The following is a 22662-nucleotide window of genomic DNA, read 5'->3' as shown; positions in this document are numbered from 1 at the left end:
ACAGAGTGTACACATTTCTACATACCCACTGATAATTCTGATTAGCAATTTCGGCTATTTACGGTCTCACTGCTATGCGTATACTCGTGATAATAACCAAGCCATTTTGCATACATATATGTATATATAGTATGTATATATGCATATGCCTCCAACATTAATTCTCTCTCTTTGCGTGTATCCTTACAAAATTATGTTAAAGCTCTTCAACATTTCTCTGTATATATAACATATCAAGTTTAACAGGTGGCCTTAACAGATGGTCTGCAAACTGTTTACAGTGTTTACATTCGGCAATGTTATCAACTGCTGTTTGCTGGCGCTCTGCCATTTTGCATATATATGTATATATAGTATGTATACATATGTATATGCCTCCAACATTAATTCTCTCTCTTTGCGTGTATCCTTACAAAATTATGTTGAAGCTCTTCAGCATTTCTCTGTATATATAACATATCAAGTTTAACATGTGGCCTTAACAGATGGTCTGCAAACTGTTTACAGTGTTTACATTCGGCCATGTTATCAACTGCTGTTTGCTGGCGCTCTGTCTCTGACGCAGACGATGTACTTTATAGTTTCAATGACGAGTTGTTGATAAAATTTTTCAAGAGCAGTGGCATGTTGTTTGGCTTAGCAGCCGGATACAAGTGATATATGAATTGGAAACAATCTATAAAAATTAGATAATTTTCAGGAAAAAAGAAAAAGAATCCAAGTTGCGTACGTAAGTTTTCGAAAATATGAGATACACATATATAAAAATAATTTTTTTGAACATTATTGCAAAATTGACTGTTCTTCTAAAGAAAGTAGACATAACAATAATGTCAAATAATGAACATTACCTTGATTTTAATAAAATTCCAATTCGTTTGTATAGAACCGATACATACGAATGATTTTTTAGAGGTGGCTGTAGATTTTTGGAATTACAATGAGGTTGGAATGTACGATATTTTATGAGTCGAATTGTATTCAATATACTATACATTAAAAATGGGACTCAATTGATCAAATTGTGTAGGTAGACTTAATTATTATTACAGATTGATGAATGACTAACATATACATTGGCCTTCAGCTGCTTCAGCGAATTTTTTTTATCTCTTCGATCGACTAAAAAGAAAAAAAGTTAAAATCAATCGCATCCATTCTGGTGAATATGGTGATTGATCGATGGTATTCATTACGTTCTTGACTTTAATTTCGGTCACAATCGTGGTTCGATGCCATGGTCCATTGTCGTTCTGTAAAATCCATTAATTGTTGTTTCAGTGATAATGTTCTTCATGTATGTGAGATCGGAATTCGCACGACCAAGCATGTCCAAAGAGACCTGTTTAGGGTACTCTTTAAAAGAAAATTCAGCTTTATCGGGACGAGTTGCAAAAAACGCGTTTCATACACAAAATATCCAGCAAAATTAGTGCAGAGTCTTTTTGAATAACTTGAGATTTTTTAAATTACCAAGAGTAACTTTTCTTAATTGAGTTATTCTATCTAAAAAAAAGTATAGTAATGAGATTGGAATATACATACATATGTACTTGTATGTGTGATATTTTATGAGTCAAGTTGTATTTAGTAATATTTTGAAAGTCGAATGCCATATTTTTCATAAGTTGTAGCACTTCCCGTATTGTCCTCTGTAAGGACTGTATACTCAAGTATGCAAGCTCTTTAGTTTCATGCTGCTCTTAACAAACTGTTGCATGGATTTAAGCGCTCTTTAGGTGCTCAGTTGATATACATATATATTTAAATGTATGCACGCATATTATTTATATATGTACATATAAGCATATATCCCTTCATAGAGCTTCACAGCTGAGCCCGCGAGTTTTTCCCACCCCAAAGCACTTCTTAGCTGCCCCTTGGCCAACACAGCGTCACACGAAAACATCGCCGACCATCAACAAACATCGCAATCAGCCACACAACGCTGTTGCGCATCTAACTTCGTAACAGCGTGATGTTAACTTAACAGTCGGCCATGCCATAAATAACAACATCGCCTATTGGTTGGACTCAGTTGCTGTTAAACTCGCGCCGGTAACGGTGCTACAACGGAAAACGAAGTATTCGCGCTGAACGCTTGTGGTTTACTGAATAATTGAGAAAAAAAATGTAAAAAAAAAAAGAAATTAATGAAAATAAAATTGTGTCTGAAAAGTAGAGCCAACAAAATGAATAAGTTAATGTGGGAATAAATTTAAAAAAGCCTTCAAAAATTAATATACAAGCAAGTGAGCGTGTGCGCTGCGGCCAGATGCTTGACCTCCATTTGTTGTTAGTGTAAAAATGATTCAGTGAAATTGCTCTCAAGCAGCGAAAACGAAAAAATCAATCCTTTTTCCGCTGGCTGCCTTCAAGCGTGTCGATTTCTCAGTCGTTTTCGTGTTGTTGTGTTTTTTCGGCTTCTGCTGCGTGTAACTGTATAGCTGTGCGTTATACCAATTAGTGTGGCAATTAACGGTCTAGTCGTAGCTTAGATAGCGCGCACAATTCAATGCCACTGATAACGGTTTATAACGTTAGTGCCAGCATGCTTGTTTGTGTGAGTGTGTAACACATATATACAAGTATATGACATCAATATATTTTGGTGCGTGAAATTATTTTCGGTAGCCAATAAAATACTTATATACATGTGTACATAAGTATGTTTATAGGTGTGCGACGGCTGGCTTGATTCATTGAAAAAGGTAAATAAAAGTGAATAATCAGCTCCCAATCGATAGGCGATGTGTTAAGATAAAGCGTAAACTTTGTTGGCGACAAGTGCGTCTGAATGTGCGTTAATTTATTTTTCAAGCCGACAGTTTTCACTTAAACTATTTTTGTACACTTTGTTTATGATAACTGTGTCGGTGTGTGTGTTTATACTTCTAACATATTTGCTCCGAAAGTTTTGTAGGGTATTTTTATTTATTTATTTTCGAAGCCTTTGCGACTCGTGCTACAATTATATTGATGAGTTTGAAAGCATCAGGGGTAAGAAAAAAGTTGAAAAAATACCAGAAAAAAATAGATTACAAAATAAAAAATAAAAAAAAAAATAAATCGAAAATTGATTTGTAATAATTTAAATATTAAAAAATCATTAAAATACCAAAAAAAAAAAAAAATTAAAAAGAGAATTCGAATAAAAACAAAATTAATAGTAAATAAAACTTCATTTCGAAGTTCGCATTTTTTTTTAAAGAAAAACCACAAAAACTTCAAATTTATTGGGACATTTTTATTATCATTCGAAAGAACATTTTCTTTGGCATGTATTTTTTGGAGATTATCTCTTTGAAATATTGGCCGCAGCTACGTCTCAGATGGTTCATCCGTTGAGTCCTATTTCCGATGACTCGTTCGAGCATTTCGACTGGCAACTGCCGAATGACACGCGTGTTGTTTTGCTCGAAGCGAGATTGACCGCATAGACTTTAGACCTTATATATCCCAACTGGAAAAACTAATGGCGTGATATCATAAAATCTAGGTGAGCAATCAACTGGCTCAAAAAGTGAAATTATCTGCTCACCGAAGTGTACTCTCAATAAATCAACACCAAACTATGGTGTTTTCTGGTTGACATAGTAGTTCTTGAATATCTTCAGTTTATTCTTCGTCCCAAATGCGACAATTTTGCTTGTTTACACATTCTCATCGCTGAACAGAGTATGGTCCAATAACGTTGGATCTTCTTTTAACTTTTCAAGAGCCCATAGAGCGAAGCGATGTCGCTTGGGAAGGTCTATCAGCTTCAGTTCTTGCACAAGCTGTATTTTGTATGCTTTCAATTCGAAAATCTCGAGTCATTGCATACGTCAACTTAAGTTAGTGCGAACTGCGCCAAATCGTCTTTTCACGGTCTTAGTGTACACTCTCAGCTAAGACTGCTATTTTTCTTCACTGTGAGCTGGACGTGATCTATTCGGTCGTACATTATTCAATAATTAATGCTGAGTCTCAAGATGGGTGGCGGTGTTGTCAATAGTGTAGGCTAATTATGTTGACCATAAGTTGAGCGAAGCGCGCGAAACACTTTCTTTACATAACGTGAGTTTTTGTAATAAAGTTAAACGATTTGAAAACGTTGTTCAGGAGTAAGTCTTTCCATGATGAAATGACAAACAGTACTGCACCTAAATAACAGGGCCGCTTCACGAATCACGCGTGATCTGTCAAAGAAGGCTATTGAAAAATGTACCTATACTTGGATCACCTATTATAAGTAAATACTGATTTCAAAAAGTAACAAGTAAGAAAGTCTAATTTCAAGTGTAATTGAACTTTTTTCACTCTAGCAATTTGGAAAGAGCAAATACCGGGAATTTGTTTGATGTGTTGGCAAAACTTTATATAAAGTATCGACCTGATTCTACAGAAGATTTGGACCCCGGGATCCATAGTTTATTTTTCTGAAAATATTGGTCTATGTATCAGATTTATAAGTAAAATTCAAGGAAATCCTATCCTGATAACTAGCTGTATGTATTTGTGCTACAAATGTATTGAATAGGCTCAATACTTTTGTTAGCCTCCATATACCTAAACGGGTGAAAACTCACCTTAAGGTATAAAATATGCGGTTATACCCGAACTTAGCTCCTCCTTACTTACTATACTTAGTATGCGAACTTTTATCTTGATTCTGTTCGATCAAATTTTACAGCAGCTTTATGCTATAGTGATCCGATCTAAACTATTTTTTGAGAGATTACATTATGCCTTAGGCAATAACCATTGACAAATTTGGATGTCGATTCATATCCTGTAAAGTGAAAGAGTTTGTGACAGATGAGAATTAAGTGTGAATGTAGTCCAATTTCGCCCGGTATAATATTATTGACTAAATTGTTGATTTTGGACAAGTAGCCACTGAGATGCAGGATTTCACCTAAAGGTGAGCAGTTTTATTGGCAACCTATTGTCCAGTTTTGATGCCTGCTCTTTCGAAATTGTTGGAAAAATAAGCCATCATAAATCAAAAGATATTTTTGTCATTGTGAACGCTCAACTTATGGTCAACATAATCAGCCTACTGAGCGTACTATTGACAACACCGCCACCCATCTTGAGACTCAGCATTAATTATTGAATAATGTAATAAAGACAAGTGTAATAAAGACAAGTGTAAAAAATAAACTTATTAAAATAAAGATATATGTAAAATTAACGCAGACTGCACTCCGGAGCAGTAAGTCTACTGCAACGTTAATGCCTGCAACATAGCGTTAAGTGCCATTGGCGTTGCGTTTAGCACAACCACATGCTTATGAGCACCACCCGCCGAACGTGTTTCTTTACAAGTGTGGTCTTTTCTAGAGCCCTCCACTATATAAAGACTCCATAGAACATAAAGGGCATGACTATGGTGTTGAAGAACCAGTGGACCACTTTCGGTGAGAGACCCCACTTTTGCCAATGGCTTCTCTACAGTAGTAAAAGGCATTTAATTGATGCCTTTGTTGCTCTTTTTTCGGTGCTCGGCTTCCATGAAAGCTTCCCATCCAGAATGAGCCCTAGATATTTCACTGTATCTGCGGGTTGCAGACAGATGTCTCCCATTTTGACCGCAGTACAACCGGGATTTTGTATCTTCTAGTATATAAAATCATCTCGGTTTAATTTGGGTTGATTGGTTAAGAGCTACATTGTCTTCATACTTGTAGTCAATCACCCGGCAGCCGCGATCCTCAAGTTTTTCGGCAGGTCGTTAACGACTAGGCTACATAGAGTGATAACTCCACCTTGTGGGGTTCCTCTACTCACATTTCGTCAAGCACGTGCGATTTTATTAACTTGTAATATAATTTTATGCTATATAAATATGGGTATGTGTATGTGTATACTCAAACCATCTTTCTTTGTAGATTTTATTAATTTTATTTAAAATGAAATTGCAACTTTTTGTATTTTTATTTACTATAAGAGTTTCCACCATTGTATTGATAAAATTCGGTAATAATAATAAATTTCGCATTTAATTGTAAATCAGTATTTTCAACCGCAACAGAATTTCAACGCTCAGTTTTATCTACTTGATTGAATTATTTGATTATTTCACTTATTATTAAAATTTGTTGGGCTAGCTATAAAACGCTTCCGTTTGCGCATGAAGCCACAATAAACTGTCTGAAGAGTATAACAATGACAAACAAATATGTGTGTTTGCAATAAAATTAAATGCCGAAAAAATAAACAAAAATTTCTAGTGAATTTTCACAATTCACAAATACACAACAACAAACACTACAAACAATAAAAACAACAATCAAGCATGCAACAACAACAACCAAGCGTGCATACCGCCACAATAATAATAACTCAAAGCATGTCCACAGCTCGTAAACGAAACAACAGAAACAACAACAATAATACAAGCAACAACAAAAACAATAAGTATCATAACAAAAACATTAGAAATATTTAGACTTCAACAAGAGTGCGCGCAACAATTTGCCAAGCTTTGCTTCAGTATGCCACGGCGTATGCTGTTTGTGGACATAGAGGCGTGGTAGACCGGTGTGAATCACTCCTTTGTAGCAGCCCCAGCAACAGCAACAAAAATAGAGCTTATGTTAAACAGCAACAGCTTCATTTATATTTCACCAACTGACACGCTATCATCCTAACGGTATTGTTTGTATATAACCGCATACGTGAAGGACTTAAAAGCAAAGCTCAGACATTGTTTGTGTAGATTATCCGGTCACAGGAAGTACACAATAACCCGGATGCGATTAAGTGAGGCGAGTGTGCGTACGCACATTTTTGTATAGTATAATACGCAATAAGTATTATAAGTTGTTATAAAAATATGTATAACAGACATGCATGAAAAAGATAAGTAAGCCAGATACCAATGCGTAGGGTAACAAGTAAAAAAAAGTGTACCTTTTGTGCTTTTTAACCAGTTTGAGAGTGTTTGCTGTGGCAGATTCTGAAGTTTTGCTGAGATAAGGTATCATTAAGGATGTGGATGCTTGAGTAAAAGGTCGCTCTGCTACATACTACTAGATCAAACACGCTTTTTGAATATCGAATCAAGGTCTATGTTAAGTTAAGTTCGGCCACGTTATGTAAAATTGAGTGAAGTTCATTTCAGTTGTGTTAAATTAGTTAGTTAGTTGCGTTAGACTATATAGGTTAAGTTAAGTTAAGTTAAGAGTTAAGTTAAGTTGAGTTAAGTTAAGTTAAGTTAAGTTAAATTAAAATTAAATGAAATAAATTTCACAAATTTAAGTACTTTTTCAGTCATTTTATTTAAGCTTATTAAGCTTTGTGTAAGTTAAGTCAAACTAAGTTAATTTATTTTAAGTTAAGTTTAATTACATTAAGTACGTTGAGTTACTTAACCATTTAATTTGGCTTATGTACGTTAAGTTAAGTTATTTTAAGTAAAAATTGAGTAAATTTTGCTGAACAGAAACTAGTTCAGTCCTTTCAGTTTCGTTATGTTATGTTAAGTTTCATTTTCATTTCATTTAAGTACATTAAAGTTAAGTTAAATCAAACCAAGTTAAGTTGTTTTAGGTTAAATTCAATTAGAACAAGTACGTTCAGTTCAGTAAAGTTACGGCGCGGTAGGTTAAGATAAGTTACGTTAAGGTAGGTTAAGTTAAATTAAATAAATTTCATAAATTTAACTGCTTACTTCTTCAGTCTATTTACTTTGATTTATGTATGTATGTTAAGTCAATTTAAGTTAAGCCTAAATAAATTTTGTTAGACAGAAATTAGTTCAGTTCTTTCCATTTCGTTAAGTTATGTTACGTCAAGTTACGCGAAGTTCAGGTTAATTAAACAAATTGTGTTTAACTAAAAATTACTTCAAAAGCTTAGGCTTTTTAAGTTAAGTTAATTTACGTTAGGTTAAGTTACGGTAAGTTCAGTTAAGTTAATTAAAGTTAAATTAAGTTAAGTTCAGTTCAGTGTATTAAAATTAAATCAAATTAAATTAAGTTATGTTAAGTTCAGTTAAATTAAGGTAGGTTAAGTTAAGTTAAGCTGTGCTAAGTTACGTTAAGTTAAATAAAGTTAAATCAAATTACGTTAAGTTATGTTAAGTTCAGTTAAATTAAGGTTGGTTAAGTTAAGTTAAGCTGTGCTAAGTTACGTTAAGTTAAATCAAATTAAGTTAAGTTATGTTAAGTTCAGTTAAATTAAGGTAGGTTAAGTTAAGTTAAGCTGTGCTAAGTTACGTTAAGTTCAGTACAGTTAAGTTAAATTAACCCAATCCTGCTCACTTGCATGAAGTCATTTCAGTCCATTCAGTTTCAATTTTGTATTCATAAATTAAACGCGCTGCTAAATAAAATAATTAAATTTCTACATAACTTTACGATCACACCGCACGCATAAATTATGCATATGTGTTCCCAAGATATATGTATGTATGTAAATATTCGCATGGCCACACAAACGTGCAGAAAGGAAGGAAGGAAATTATAATATGGAAAAACTAATAAACAATACAATCCGTAGCAGCAATAAAAGCCAAAATAGACAATAAATAAGAGCAACGTTGCCACAGTGTGGCAATAAATAAGTTTCCGCTCAGCAAAACGCCCCGCCTAACGGTGCGTGATTTTTGTATGCGGCGGCAGCTGGCGTTAGAATGCTGCCAAATAAGCGAAAGTGAAAAGTTATGTATTTTAACTATGCGCGTACCTAAGCGTTGCAGTTATAGTTGTTGTATAATAGTATTTGTTGTTATTGCTTGTTTTGTTACGAGTTCGTGCTTTTTACGAGTATCCTGCTCTTGTTTTTATTAGAACATGCTGTTGGAATTGCTGGCGTTCATTTTTGTCCAAGCGCCTTTTTCTTGTTGCTTTTTATACTTCTGATAGTAACTGCCTTTTTATTGTTGTTACGTGTTTTTGCTTTATTGTTTTAGATAGAAAAAAACAAAAGTATTTATAGCCATTGAAAAAGTTTGGTCCTTAACTTTTTTTACCTTTTCTCGTGTTTCTCTCAAGTGCAAATCATCCTTTCCGTTCGCTTTTGATTACACATTTTATTTGCAGCGGTGTTTTTTATACCTTTTAATAATTAATGTGACCCTGACGAGTATCATTTTGAGGAGCAAAATAGTCTAGACAATGTTGTTTCAAATGAATTGCAACTTATTCACAGTCCGCGTGGTTGAATGAGCCGTGTGCGCAGTTTACTTTGCTTGCAGAATAAAATACCTTTTTACTTCGTAGATTTTCGCAACTGGGTTCGAAATTTTAACGGTACAGCTTCTTAGAGATGGTAAATATTCATTAGAGAGAGAAGAATAAGAAAAAACAGCTCCAATGGCTATCAATCCACTAATCCTAATATTCCAATCGCTTATCTCACACCAAATAGTAAAGATATTTTGGGCTGCGGTCTATGGAACCGATATATAGAGGTTTTTTCTTTGATGGATCGAGATTTTTATATATACCGGAGGAATCTTTCTGTTACCCTCGTTGGTAGATCTCCCAACCATAATAGTATCTCTAGCTGAATTCTATGTGGACTCTGTATCTGACTTATTTATGTAGCTTAGTAGGTTCATATACCGGCCGAGTAAAAATCTTAAGTTGTGGGAAAAAAATTTTCCGAATTGAGGAGTCTTTTGCCGAATACAGGCCTACTTTGTATGTAAGGAGCCAGGTGTAGAATTTCACGCAAGTGATAAAGGTGCTCTGAGCGTCATACACTTGGGAGTGGCCAGAAACGATCCTTTTACATATGTCCCAAGCAAATCGCAATTTCCGGTCTTAGACCAAGTATCAGCTGGTTAACCAAAAAACGGGAGAAAGATCTGGCCATACTTAAAACTAAAAAGATTCATAAACTCAAAAAATTGTTTGAGGCGCAGTAAAGACACGAATGGTTGTTGTTTCGACTGTATGTATGTTTCTTTCGGGAGATGAATATCATGTTAATGATAGTGCTGAGCTTTCTTCGGCGACGCGGATGTTGTAATATACTAATTGAGGCGGAAAGACCAAGAGTAAGAAGAAAGCTTATTATGACTGTAGTGTTTTTATATGTGAAAATCTTAAAAACTTTCCTTGCAGTGACAACAAGACCTCCGACTGGCCACTGCACTGTCTGCCTGTATATCCGCTATTTCAGCATCATATAATACAGCTCTGAACAACTTAGAAACGAAGTGGTTATAAGACATCATACGTAGGTTGCCATATATATTTCTGGCCTAATAATTTAAATAGGCATATTTATCAACGAAAATGTTTTTTTTTGTTTTTTTTTTTTACTTTTATTTTTTTTGTCAATTGCTGTTTTGTTTCGGGGTCATACGCATAGATCCATGATTCGTCACCTGTGACGATGTTATAAATGTCTTTCGAAGCACCGCGATCGTATTTCTTTACACCAATCCATACGAGCCTTTTTTTTAGCGATTGTCAAATTGTGCGGGATCCAACGAGAACAAACCTTTTTTACGGCCAGGTGTTCATGCCATATCGCATGCCTCTATCTATCTGAAGGTATGTTACATGACGGTCTTGCATTATCAGTTCACGTACGGCATCGATGTTTTCTGGCACAACGGCTGTTTTTAGACGACCATCACGGAATTCGTCTTTGAGCGAGCGGCGGCCACGATTGAATTCGTTGTACCAGTTTTTCACAGTGCTATAGGATGGTGCTTCATAGCCATACAGAGATTTTAGTTCACCGATGCACTCTTGTCGTGATAATCGACGTAGAAAGTTGTGAAAAATGATCGCACGAAAATGTTCACGAGTTAATTCCATTTTTTGGCCGAGATGAATTTTTTAATTCCCTGTTAATAAAACAATTCACGATTAAATGACAAAACGTTCTGAGTGATGTTATGCTAAAAAATGTCAAACTTTCCAATGGAAATGTCAGATTGAAGAGTTCAGATCAGATTTGAAGTTCTGCCGGTTTCTCTTACGAAAATGTTGCCCTTTGTCGTGAGGATATGGGCACAAGTAGTCACAAACAGGTTTTTTAATCTTTTTTCTTTACCATAAAGGCTCTTTAAAATATATATCAGGCACCAATTTTTATATTAGACATGTTAACAGGCTTAACGACCAACTGAAACTACCTTGATTAAGCAAGATAAATAAGATAGGAAATGCGTAAGAATCTATATTAATTAATAGAGACTATTCAAAATGAAAAAAAGAAGACCAGCTAAAGTCAGTTTTCGTAACTCGGCATCCAATCTCTATCCAAACACCAATTTCTTATGAACTTGGCATTGGACACTTGATTGTTTGTTAAAATTTGCATATCCAGTATGTTTTGCACAGAGATCACATCACCTCCATCACTTTGAGCTAGGTTCTGGAATTATTCAGAGTGCTGGATTTTTGTGACCAATGTGGTATTGGAGAGGGCACTATAGACATTCGATATTTTTAATCTATCTATCAATGGTTTTCCGGGTAAAAGCATCGAAGATGAGGCCTTCTAACATCGAAAAATTATCGTTTTTTTTCTCAAATTCTTTATTTACAATCTGTCTGTATTCAAGACAATAAGCAAATGTTCTAAAATATACATAACTTTATACTGTTGGACCCCAGTGGGCGCAAAAGTAATATTTATTCTATACTTAGCTTAAGCTAATGATTATTTATTTCCAGTACGGGAGGTCTAGAATATGAAATCGTTTCAGTCGAAACGTTTCATCTGTTTCATCCAATAACGCAATAGCTAAAGGGTTGGAATGATTGCTCAGCCTTTCAAGATATCTAGAACTAAATTTCCTAATTTCGTCTTTGACACTTGGTATATTTAAGTCGTTGTTAATTGTGATATTTGAAACAAACCAAGGAGCATCCAGAATCTTCCTGAGGGTTAAGTTCTGATAACGCTGCAATATTTCAATATTTGAGTTGCTGCAAGAGCCCCAAAGCTGGATTCCATACGTCCAGACCGGCTTTAGTTATCTATGAGATTTACTTACTTAAATTTCACTAATCTTTTGAAATCTGTTACGCTTTCTTAACTGCAAATAATTTTCCAAATATTATTTCTTCAACTGTTGAGCCTTTCTTGGACAAAGTTTTAGATATTTGGACTTATATTTGCAAAGAAACACTGTCAAAATTCTATTTTAAGGTGCTATTTTATTAATCTCTGACATCTTCCATCTCTTCTCAGTAAACTATTCATGTCTACTTACACATATACGCGTGCATGTGGAGTTATAAATAGATCTATTCAATTCAGTGACCTACAGGGTGGTCAATTAAAACGGCTGTTGCTATATATGTATGTTGTTGTAAACGGTTAATATTAAATGCGCGCGTGCAAGTGGGCGTTGAGCAGGAAAACTCGTTAATTTCAAGTGATTATCTCGAAATTGAGTACTCTCCGGTGTTTACACTGTAACACATAATTGAATGCTTGCAAATGTGTTGATTAATAGTGTGTGATGAAAGTATGAGTACACGCCAAAAGATATAAAGATTCTTAAAAATTATATTAAGTGCCCTTTTTTAATGTAGAATTCGAGTAGTAGCTCTGAAAGTGTTTAAAAAAAGGGCAAGGGAAAAGTTTTTCTAACCGCCTTTTTCATTTTTCCAACCTACAAGTACTTTTTTGCCTAAAAAATATTTCTCCTAAAAACTTTTGAGCCATTAAAAGCTTTTTAAAAGATATGGCAAACAACGTCTATGTTAGTGGCATAAAATCCATGTTGAAAATATTGATAGCTGGCTAAAAAGTCCAACTTGATCTGCTCCAAGTTTGTTAAAAACATTTTATGCAGAACTAGCTGGCACACAAACCATTTTATTTATACATGCACCTTAATTTGATAAACTTTAAAAGCTTTTAGGTCACCAATTCTAAAGGGAGAGCTTAACTTAGGCGGCAGAATGTGTCTAAAACTTGCTGGAAATACTAAAAGTTCATCTGACATGCTAGTGTAGAACTGAAGCTGGTGTTATCAAACACTTTTTCTCTGGAGATCGGGTCTAAGATGCAGCATTTTTCGAAAGCTCTTCATACGCTTGAAGACGGCCTTAAAAAATAACTATTTCGCCCAATTTTGAGATATTCATTCGATATTCAGCGCACATCCTTCTCTCAAAGAAACTGCTCATTTGTCGTAATCGCCGGTATCGGCGATGCTATAGAGTATAGCTTTCATACAAACTGACCGATCCGAATAAAGCATTTATATGGTAAACGCTTTTATTTGATCAGTTATCGAACAAATCGTGCAGATAAGGTCACCGGCAATACTAAAAGTATTGAAAATATAGAACGCCGGTCGCGAAGCCAGAATATTCACTGAACCCTGGAAAAAGCAACGACTGGTGCTAATTAGTAAGGAAAAAGAAGATCCCAACTTGCCATCAGCATACCGGCCACAATGTTTGCTTGACACAGCGGGCAAGCTCTATGAAAGGCTACTGAAACCCAGACTCGAAGCGGCTATCAACGAAACTGATGGACTGTCCCCTAGACAACGCTGATTTAAACCCGGCAAATCGACTCTACAAGCTTTAGTTGCGTAATTTAAAGTGTAGAAGTCGCAGAGGATAGATGGATATAGAATAATGATCAACCCTAAACCCGTGAATATGATCGACGCTCACGAAAAAAGCTTTAAAATCGCCGACTACCTCAGAGTTACGCCTCGAAGCAAGTATTCAAACGACTACGGATCTAAGGACACAAAAAGCAGTAAAATACCTAGGCGTAAGACTGGACACCACGCTAACCTTCTGGGGAAAATACAGCACGCGCAGGAAAGGCAGCGAACATTATCTTCCAACTTTGGAGACTAATGACTATGACTAGGGGACCAAAGGCAAGAAAGTGGAAGCTCTTAATATCGACGAATAGACTAATGGCCAACATAGAGGGCCAAAGGCAAGGAAATGGAAGCTCTTAATATTGACGAAAATTAGCATCCTATTTTACGGAGTTGAGATCAAGGCAGATGTGCTTAAAAAGGAAAACTGGCGTAAAGTAATGACCAGAGTGCACCGCACCGCAGACCTCAGAGTTGAATCAGCCTCCTGAACAGTGTCAGGCCATGCAATATTAGTTATAAGCGGTAATGCCTCAACTGGTCTTCTGCCATACGAAAAAAAAATTTTCTGTAACTGAAGTAATCATGAACTTCTTGTTTTTGCTTTTCAAAGTTGTTTCCCTCTGTTCGAAATTTTTTCGCGCACACTGTCATTATCCAATACATGAGTGTATATGTGCTTGCAACATTAAACAAGTTACGTGAATGAGCAATTTGCCACTGCGTAAGTACATATACATGTATACGCACTGCAAATATCCCACACAAACAATACATATGAATATAAGCAACAACAAAAAAACCAATTAAAACAGATACATGTATTTGAGTTTGTATGAAGTGGCGAGGTATTTGTTGCATTGTTAACCCTTTTAAGCGGCACTTCAAGCAATTATGGCCACCGAAAACATATATGTATGTACATATGTATATTTGTACTCAGATTGAAATTTCAATAACGGTCACTAGCGGTACCGTTAATGATTGAAAAGTGCGTAAAGGACTTACATATGTAGATGGTTGTGAGTTTCCAGTCACATATATGTGTGCATGTGGGCAAAAAAATTGTCTGAAGCCATGTAAAACTCAATTTAAACCGTTATTTATATACACATATACACATACAATAAACTTATGCTGGTCATGTACGGGAAACACGCTAAAAATGGATATAAATAAGCGAATATTTTACTGCTTGTACGAGGGTATGTTGTGGTTGGTTATTATGCTACCTTGTGGAATACACATACATATATACATAGGCATACATAGCCATACAAATATACACATCTAGACATATACAAAACGAGTTCTTCTCTGCCTTCTGCGAAGTTTACTCACCACAGAGCTGGAAATGATAAGATTGCGGTTAAAAAGTTTTATTTCCAACAACAATATAAATAACAACAACATCGAAAAAAACAGAAAAACAAAAGAAACCAAAAAAAGTTGTAGTTAGATCTTTTAAATAATAAATATCAATTTGTGAAATGAAAATTGCGTAGAAAAGTTGTAAATAAAATGGCGAAACAACAGTGAACGTATAAAAGCAGAGACAAGTAAGAAAATGAATTAGAAACAAATCTAAACTAAATAAAAAAATAATAAAGATGCCAAAACTTTTCTAATCTTCAACAAGTAAGGAAGGGCTAAGTTCGGATGTAACCGAACACTGACAAACATACACGAATCGTTAGAAAAACGAAAATCATAATATATACATATGTAGTATATGGGAATTGGTGCAATATTGACCCAATTGTAACTACTTTCCCCAAACCACATACTATTAACATGCTTTTTACCAAAATAATGTTCCCTGGATTTCATTAAGATACCGCACATACAATCACAAATCATATAGAGTAAAGTCAGCCGGATGTTCGGACATACCGGTATTTGTTATATGGGGCTTAGTCAAGTTTTCGCTCAAGTCTTAGGCACAAAGATACATTGTTATGAGTAAATCACGCTCGCTTACTTTCATTGAGATATCTCACACATTGGCCGGTATATGCAGCACAAAGTCATCCAGAAGGTATTAGGTATTTGGGGACTAAAGGAGGTATTAGCCTGATTCAAACTATTTTTGACATACAGAGATACCATTGTCAGAGAAGTACTATCCCTAAATTTAATTATACATATTGACCGATATTTTCGATCAAAAGTCAGCTTTAGGTACTGGGATCCAAATATTTGGTACCGAGTGGCTTGAACAGTTTTTGTGTACTAGAAAGTGAAAGACCTGAATGAAATCAGCATTAGTAGTACTATAAATTCAAATAATTTATAAACATTAAAAAGTGATACTGAGCAGTTTAAAGGTTCAAGTCAATATCTTACGGGTTCAGAAAACCCAAATGTCATTCGACGTAAGCCAAAACCAATCACACTTATCTTCTACTTATGTGATTGGTTTTGGCTTACGTCGAATGACATTTGGGCCTACTGACCGTAAACCTAACAACACCCACCCATGCTTTCTTTCTTTCAGGAATTGTTGTGTAAAGTAATAAAATATAATGAACTGCACTCCGTTGAACTCGGCGAAAATTAATTAAAAGCAAACTCTTTTTATCGACTTTTATCACCGTGACCTTGGCGTGGCGCACAGACAGCGCTAATGCCTGAGGTGAACCGGTTAAAAGCAACCGAACGAGCGAAATGCGAAAGGTGTGACCTTTTGTACAGGGCAACATCAGTTTGTAATTGAGACTGTGCACCGAGCAGAAGTGTGTCTGAGCGTGGGATTAAGTGTGAGGAGGATTGCAGGAGCGATGTAAAAGCGCTGAAAATCACTTGTTCGATAATTTTTTAGTTACATCTTTTGGAATGAATATATTTTATGTTGAATTTAGTTTTTCTAATTTTAATTTTAACGTTAAATTAATTATTTTGGTTTAAATTAATTTTAATTTATGTTTTAATTTTAAAATTATTTTTTATTTCAATTTCAATATTAATTTTTAATTTAAATTTTTATTTTTTAGTTTGATAGTAATTAATTTAAATTATTTTTTTTTTTCATTTAATTATACATATTTTGTTTTCATTTAATTTTAGTATATCTAAATTAATTAACTTATATTTTTATGGCAAATTTAATTTTTCAATTTATTTCATTGTATTTAATTTAATTTTGTACTATTTTTGTATTATTTTTTATTTCATTTTGTCTCAATTTAATTTAATTTAACTAAATTTATTTTATTTTGTTTTTTATTAATTTTATATTATTTTTTTCCATTTTATTTCATCTGAATTTAATTAAATTTTATTTAATTTAATTTAAATAAATTTTATTTTATTGTATTGAGTTGTAATTTTTTCTTTTATTTAACATATTTAATTTTTTTAAATTATTTTAAATTTTAATTTTATAATATTTATACTTTTAAAATTATTTATAAGTTTTCCGTCGAAAAGAATTTTTGAAATCAAGTTTTTAAGTATTATACTGTAAGTAGTAATGAAAACTGTTATAATTTTAATTAAAATTATTAATTAGCCATAAAAGGTTATTAAATAATGTCAAGGATGTTTATTAATTATAAAGTTTCATTTATCATTGTCTTCTCTCTCTTACAGCCATTCCAAATAAGCTGCATAAAATTTAAGAAAAAGGTGACTAATTTCGTTAGTGCAAAAGAAAACTAAAAAATTAAAAATAATTAAAGAAAATCAAAGAAAAAATTAAAAGAAATTAAAAAAAAATTCTAAATTAAAAAAAATATGCATTAAAAAATTTAAAAAATATAAAAAATTTGTGAGCTTCATAAATTTAAATTCAATAAAATTGCAGAAATACATTTTTGGTAAAAAAATATATCGGTAATTTAAAAAAAAAACATATTTATACAAAAAATTATAATTGAAATTGTTTCAAAAGTATGTTTTTAAATTCTTATTTTAAAAGCAGACAGTGTCTTTGTTTTTTTTTAAAGGAAATTAAATAAACTTTTTAAATTTATTTCGCAGAAAAATATAATCAAATAAATAAAAATTATTTTAATAAAAAAATGTGCTTTTAAGGTTAAAAAAATTAAGTTAAAAAAATGAAAATTATGTGAGATTACATAAATCCCTTTGAAAACCAATAATTTTCGAAAGGCTCATCGGTAAAAATAACAAATTAGAAAATTTCTGAAAACCAATGAAATGAAAAGAAGCGCGTCGCTCATACGCCACGACAAACCAGCGGCATAATAGATTACGCGATCAGCGAAGTATAGAAATTGCCATCACATCCACCTACAACAAACTATCTCCACCAACTGTAGGCCGCAAAAAACACGCGGAATGTCAGTTCAAAGAGTGATTGCGAATTATTGAAGTGATTAAATAAGCACAACAGAGCAACTAATTAAATGAAGCTAATTTGTGCAAGTGCGGGTAGTGTGTATAAAACGTAATTAAATAAAACAGGTGCATAAAAAATCAAAGACAACACCTTGAATACACAAACAGCAAAAACAAAGAGCTTGAGTGTCTAGCGACAGCATGACTGAGAACAAGGATAAACACGCCGCCAGCAGTGGCGGCAGCACAGAAATCGCCAGCAGTCACAACAATAACGCGCAAGGCCAGAGCACGAACGACGGCGGCAACACCAACAAGCCGAAGGATAAGAAAAATGACAACGAAACGACAGTCGCGCTGAGGGATACGCAACTTGAGCGCGAAAAGGATAAAGAGCCGCATGACAGGTGAGTGCGAAAATGCCGGCAAATGAGCGAGTGTGCTATAAAAAGTGACTCTATGTACAGCTTGATACATACAAACATAACTGTACGTGATACATAAATATTTATACAGTACTGTGTATATATACTGTTATGTATATAAATATATATTTATATTTACAAAGTGCTCATGCTCTGCATGTATAAGAAGGAAAGCGTGTTTTTTGTTGGTCTGCCGCCTGGCTGCACGTTGCTGGCAATAAAAGTTGGGTGAAATTGTGTTGTACATATGTATGTACATATACATGTACATATACAGTTGAATATTTATATATATTTCCTTGCCGGTATACATATGTGAGCGGCAGGAACAGACAAATTACTGCCTTGTCTAAGCCAAGTAATATTTTTTAATAAACTTAGCTGCGTGAGTGGATTTATTTTGCTCGTCACAGTTGTATATAACTACATACTTATATATATGTATATACAAACAGTTAAAATAAGACATACGAGTCAGTCACAAGCATATATGGCAGCTGCATAAAATCTCAATTTTTCATTTGATTTCACATTATCTTCGCGCTGTTCCCTTTTTAGCCGCGCTGACTGGCAAAATATAAAAGAAAATTGTTTATAAGTGTTCAATGCCTAAGTGGATTAACCTTGGCTGACATTAAGTAGCATTATCGAAAGTAAATGCAAGCGCAAGGATACACAGTCGCGTTCATAAGAAGAGGAAAATATTGTTAAAAATAATATTTTTCATGAGAAATTTGTAAAATTGTTTGTATTTATGCATGAGACTGTGTGGAGTGCATTATACATGTAATTAATATAATATTTTGGTGGCCTAAAGAGGGCTTGATTGTTGAGCTTGGCATGTAAATCGGGCTACGTTTGCTGCAAAATATATAATAGGAAATATTTCTGCGATTTGAACAAGTTAAGAATTACTGTTACTCATGATAAGCTTTTTGTATAAAATTTTTCTAAAAAAAAATTAAATTAGAATTAAAGAAAATTTATCTTTTAAAAAATTACATAACCTTTTTAATAAAATATTTTTGTTTTTTAATTTAAATTAAAGTTACGTAAACAAATTTCTAAAAACTAATTTAAACAGACCCTTAGAAAAATGTATAGCAATATAGGAAACTATAAAATTTTTTTTTTTTTATTTAAGTAAAAACTTCGCAAAAAAACATTATCTAAAAAAGCTTTTTTAATCAGACCCTCAGCAAAATGTAAAAATACAGTACACAATTCTAGCAAACTACTAAAAAAAAGTTGGCAAAAAATATATAAAAAAGTGTGAATTAAAATTTTTCAGAATTTAAAAAAAAAATTAATAATTTAAAGTAGAATTATTTATTTCGTGATGAAAAACTAGGCCCACATTACTTCATTTCCCATAAGACATGCAAAAATAGTCAAAAACATAAAACGTAGCCTACATTTGGGCTGCATTAGCGAAGTCACATAACTAAATACAAAATCTAGAATACTTTTTCTTAGTTTAAGTAAAAACCACGCAAAAAAACATGAAGAAAAAAATATTTAAAAAAGTTTAAATTAATTTTTGTTTTAAATGTTTAAAGTTGAAGACATAAACTTTTTTATAGCTGTTAGTAGAATCATTCATTTCGTGATGAAAAATTAGGCACACATTGCTACTTTTCCCGAGGAACATGCAAAATCTGTTAAAAACCTAAAACGTAGCCTACATTTGGGCTGTTTTAGCCAAGTCACATACCTTAAGTACTAAAATAAACTAAAAACATGATATTACTGATAGAATTTATGTATATTGTGATAAAAGAGTGCCCGGTAATTGTAATTTAAATTTCTGAACCTGCATTCCGGATTACCGAATTTCCTACCCGCAATTTTTAATTTAACTACCCTTAAGTAATGGGTACTTTGTTGTCACAATCTGCCTTAAATATAAACTCACATAACTTTTTCGTCCAATAAAGCTTTAAAAACTTATAAACACCATCAGGCTTTATACACAAGTAATACTGTGGGTGGGTCATAAAACGTCATATATAATATTTGGAAATGTATAGTTGAATATGCGGCTTAACCTTGCCGCAAACTCTGGATTTCCATTTTCGAAAATTAGCAAAATATATTGGTGCATTTTTAGCTAATACAAGTATGTCAAAATTAACCACATATTGTACCCATTTTAAAGTTGTATTTACCCAGCCATATATTTTTGAGTTTCAAAATCAAAGTTCAGCATTTGCAAACAAATGTTGCCTACATTAAGGCTTTTTTTAAATGAATCGCAGAACCAAATCAATTTTAATGCTGTTAGACTATAAATCTGACGAAACTGAAATCATACAATAATTAACAAAAAATAAGTTAAACAACTGTGCACCACTTACAATCAATAATTAAAAAATAATAATATTTGCCCAAATACTTACGGACTAACAACTTGTCATAACGCATCGTCAAAAAATAAAAAATTTAATTTATACATATATTATTATATATATTCATAAAAATTGTTGTTATAGCTTATAACTTTACGAGACTACATGAAACCCCTAAATACTTAATTACTCGCAATATATTCATATATTCAATTAATATATTCTTACGTAATATTTTGCTCCTTTGTCTGTTTTTTTGTTTGTTCTACAAAGTACCAAACTATATTTGGTCGCACACATACTTTTGGCTTTCAAGCCCGCAATTAAGTAAATACATTCAAACGTTGCCTACATTTAGGCTTATTTTATCGCTTTAGCAAAGTCACGTACCCAAATCGACATAAGCTAATTAGGTAATTTGTGCAGAAAGCTGGAACACGTACTTCTACTAATTCTGCATTAGCTAGCGTTAAATTTACTTAATTATGACTTAGCTATTGGACAACTGAATTACTTTGAAAAAAATAAAAAAAATAATGAAATGAAAATAAATGAAATAATAGCGTACAATTTAATTGATTATTTCTGTTGCCATTTAATTAATGCAATTATTTAATTAATACTCAAACAAAAACTGCACGTATCTGCTTGGCATTTCAATAAAATAAATTAATTTGGTTGCATAATAAAAAAGCAGTTATGCCGTTATTGCGGTGAAGCAGCGAGTATAATATGCCACAAAAAATATAAAAATAAATTGTAAAATACGTATAGTATGTGTAAGTAAGCACGCCGTAATTGAAATGGCGAACCACAGAAATGTGTATTTGCTGCGTTCAGAATATATCAAAAACAAATTTATTATTAAATTTTAATAAACTCCAAAAGTTAAGAAATTGCTTACAATTGTTAAAAAATTTATTTCAATTAAGTATGTAAATTTTATAATTTCAATTAAAGGGAAACATGTTTTTAGAACAATGACTCATTACTTTAATATTAAATTTTTAGTTGCAAACGTGTAAATAATTTTAATAATTATTACATATTATATGTACATTAGAGTGATTCAAAAAAAAAAAATTTTATTTCGTTTCATCGACAAACATCAATGCATATTAAGGAGGATCAAAAAAAAATTTTTTTTTTCGTTTGATACTCTGAAAAATAGGTTCCTAGACACCTCTAAAAAAGCCTCTCCAAAAACCTTATTCATAATGATTTTTTTCATTGAGTTATAAAATTCATAAGAAATAAAAAATTTTCCCAAAAATAATCAAACTTTAACTGTTAATATCTTTTAAACGTTTGGATTTACGAAAAAATCGTCATAGACCTTTTTTGTCAGAGCATTCAATTTCCTAAAAAAAACAAGATATTTTTTCAAGTAATTGGAAGCGAGATATAAATTTTTCAATCTGATAATAAGAAAAAATAGAAAACTGTATGTAGGAGGACCTTCCCGTTACAATTAAAAACTTATGTTGGGAGAGGCTTTCTTAGAGGTGTCTAAGAACCTATTTTTTCAAGTACGAAACGAAAAAAAAAATTTCTTTTTTGAATCACTCTAATCAACATACTATTTACGCATTCAGTTCCAAAATTATACGTATACATAGCATCCATAATTTCAGCACATGCTTCTTCTAATTATTCCCTGGGCATTAGCAATATTTTAATGAGCGCAAATTATAAGCTGCTGATGCCATAAAGACAAATATCTTGAGAAATTCGAGTTTCCCTACTTTTGTAAAGAAAAAAATAGAAATTTCAAATATGTAAAATGGAAAATTTTTATTATCATTCAAAAGAACTTTGGCATTTTTTCAAGATTATCTCGCTCATCATACTATGTAATATTTTGTAAAGTTTTATTTTGTTCGATAAGTGGCAACTCTATTCTAAGATTTTCCTACGCTATTGACTTGACATGTTTGACATAATTTTATACAATTTTCAGCCTTCATTGTTTTCGTAAGGTGACAACGCTAGCCCAAGATTTTTCGACATTACTGACATATCTTCTGTGCAGAACTTTTTATTACACGTCTTA

At 32.9% G+C, this 22662-nt stretch overlaps 1 protein-coding gene across 1 annotated transcript in view; it reads left to right on the top strand.

The window, feature by feature from the left end:
• The first annotated feature begins 2059 nt into the window (after window positions 1-2059).
• The window catches only part of LOC126758443 (uncharacterized), a 151515-nt gene continuing 130912 nt past the window's right edge, over window positions 2060-22662 (top strand). The window contains exons 1-3 of the mRNA XM_050472708.1: window positions 2060-2711; window positions 17126-17161; window positions 17516-18243. Of these exons, the coding sequence (XP_050328665.1) occupies window positions 18038-18243 (206 nt within the window). The 5' untranslated portion in view covers window positions 2060-2711; window positions 17126-17161; window positions 17516-18037. The remainder of the gene's footprint in view (window positions 2712-17125; window positions 17162-17515; window positions 18244-22662) is intronic.

The sequence above is a fragment of the Bactrocera neohumeralis genome, chromosome 5 (assembly GCF_024586455.1).
Source record: "Bactrocera neohumeralis isolate Rockhampton chromosome 5, APGP_CSIRO_Bneo_wtdbg2-racon-allhic-juicebox.fasta_v2, whole genome shotgun sequence".
Lineage (NCBI taxonomy): Eukaryota > Metazoa > Arthropoda > Insecta > Diptera > Tephritidae > Bactrocera > Bactrocera neohumeralis.
The sequence above is the reverse complement of the archived record's forward strand: the minus strand, read 5'-3'. Positions and strand labels throughout refer to the sequence as shown.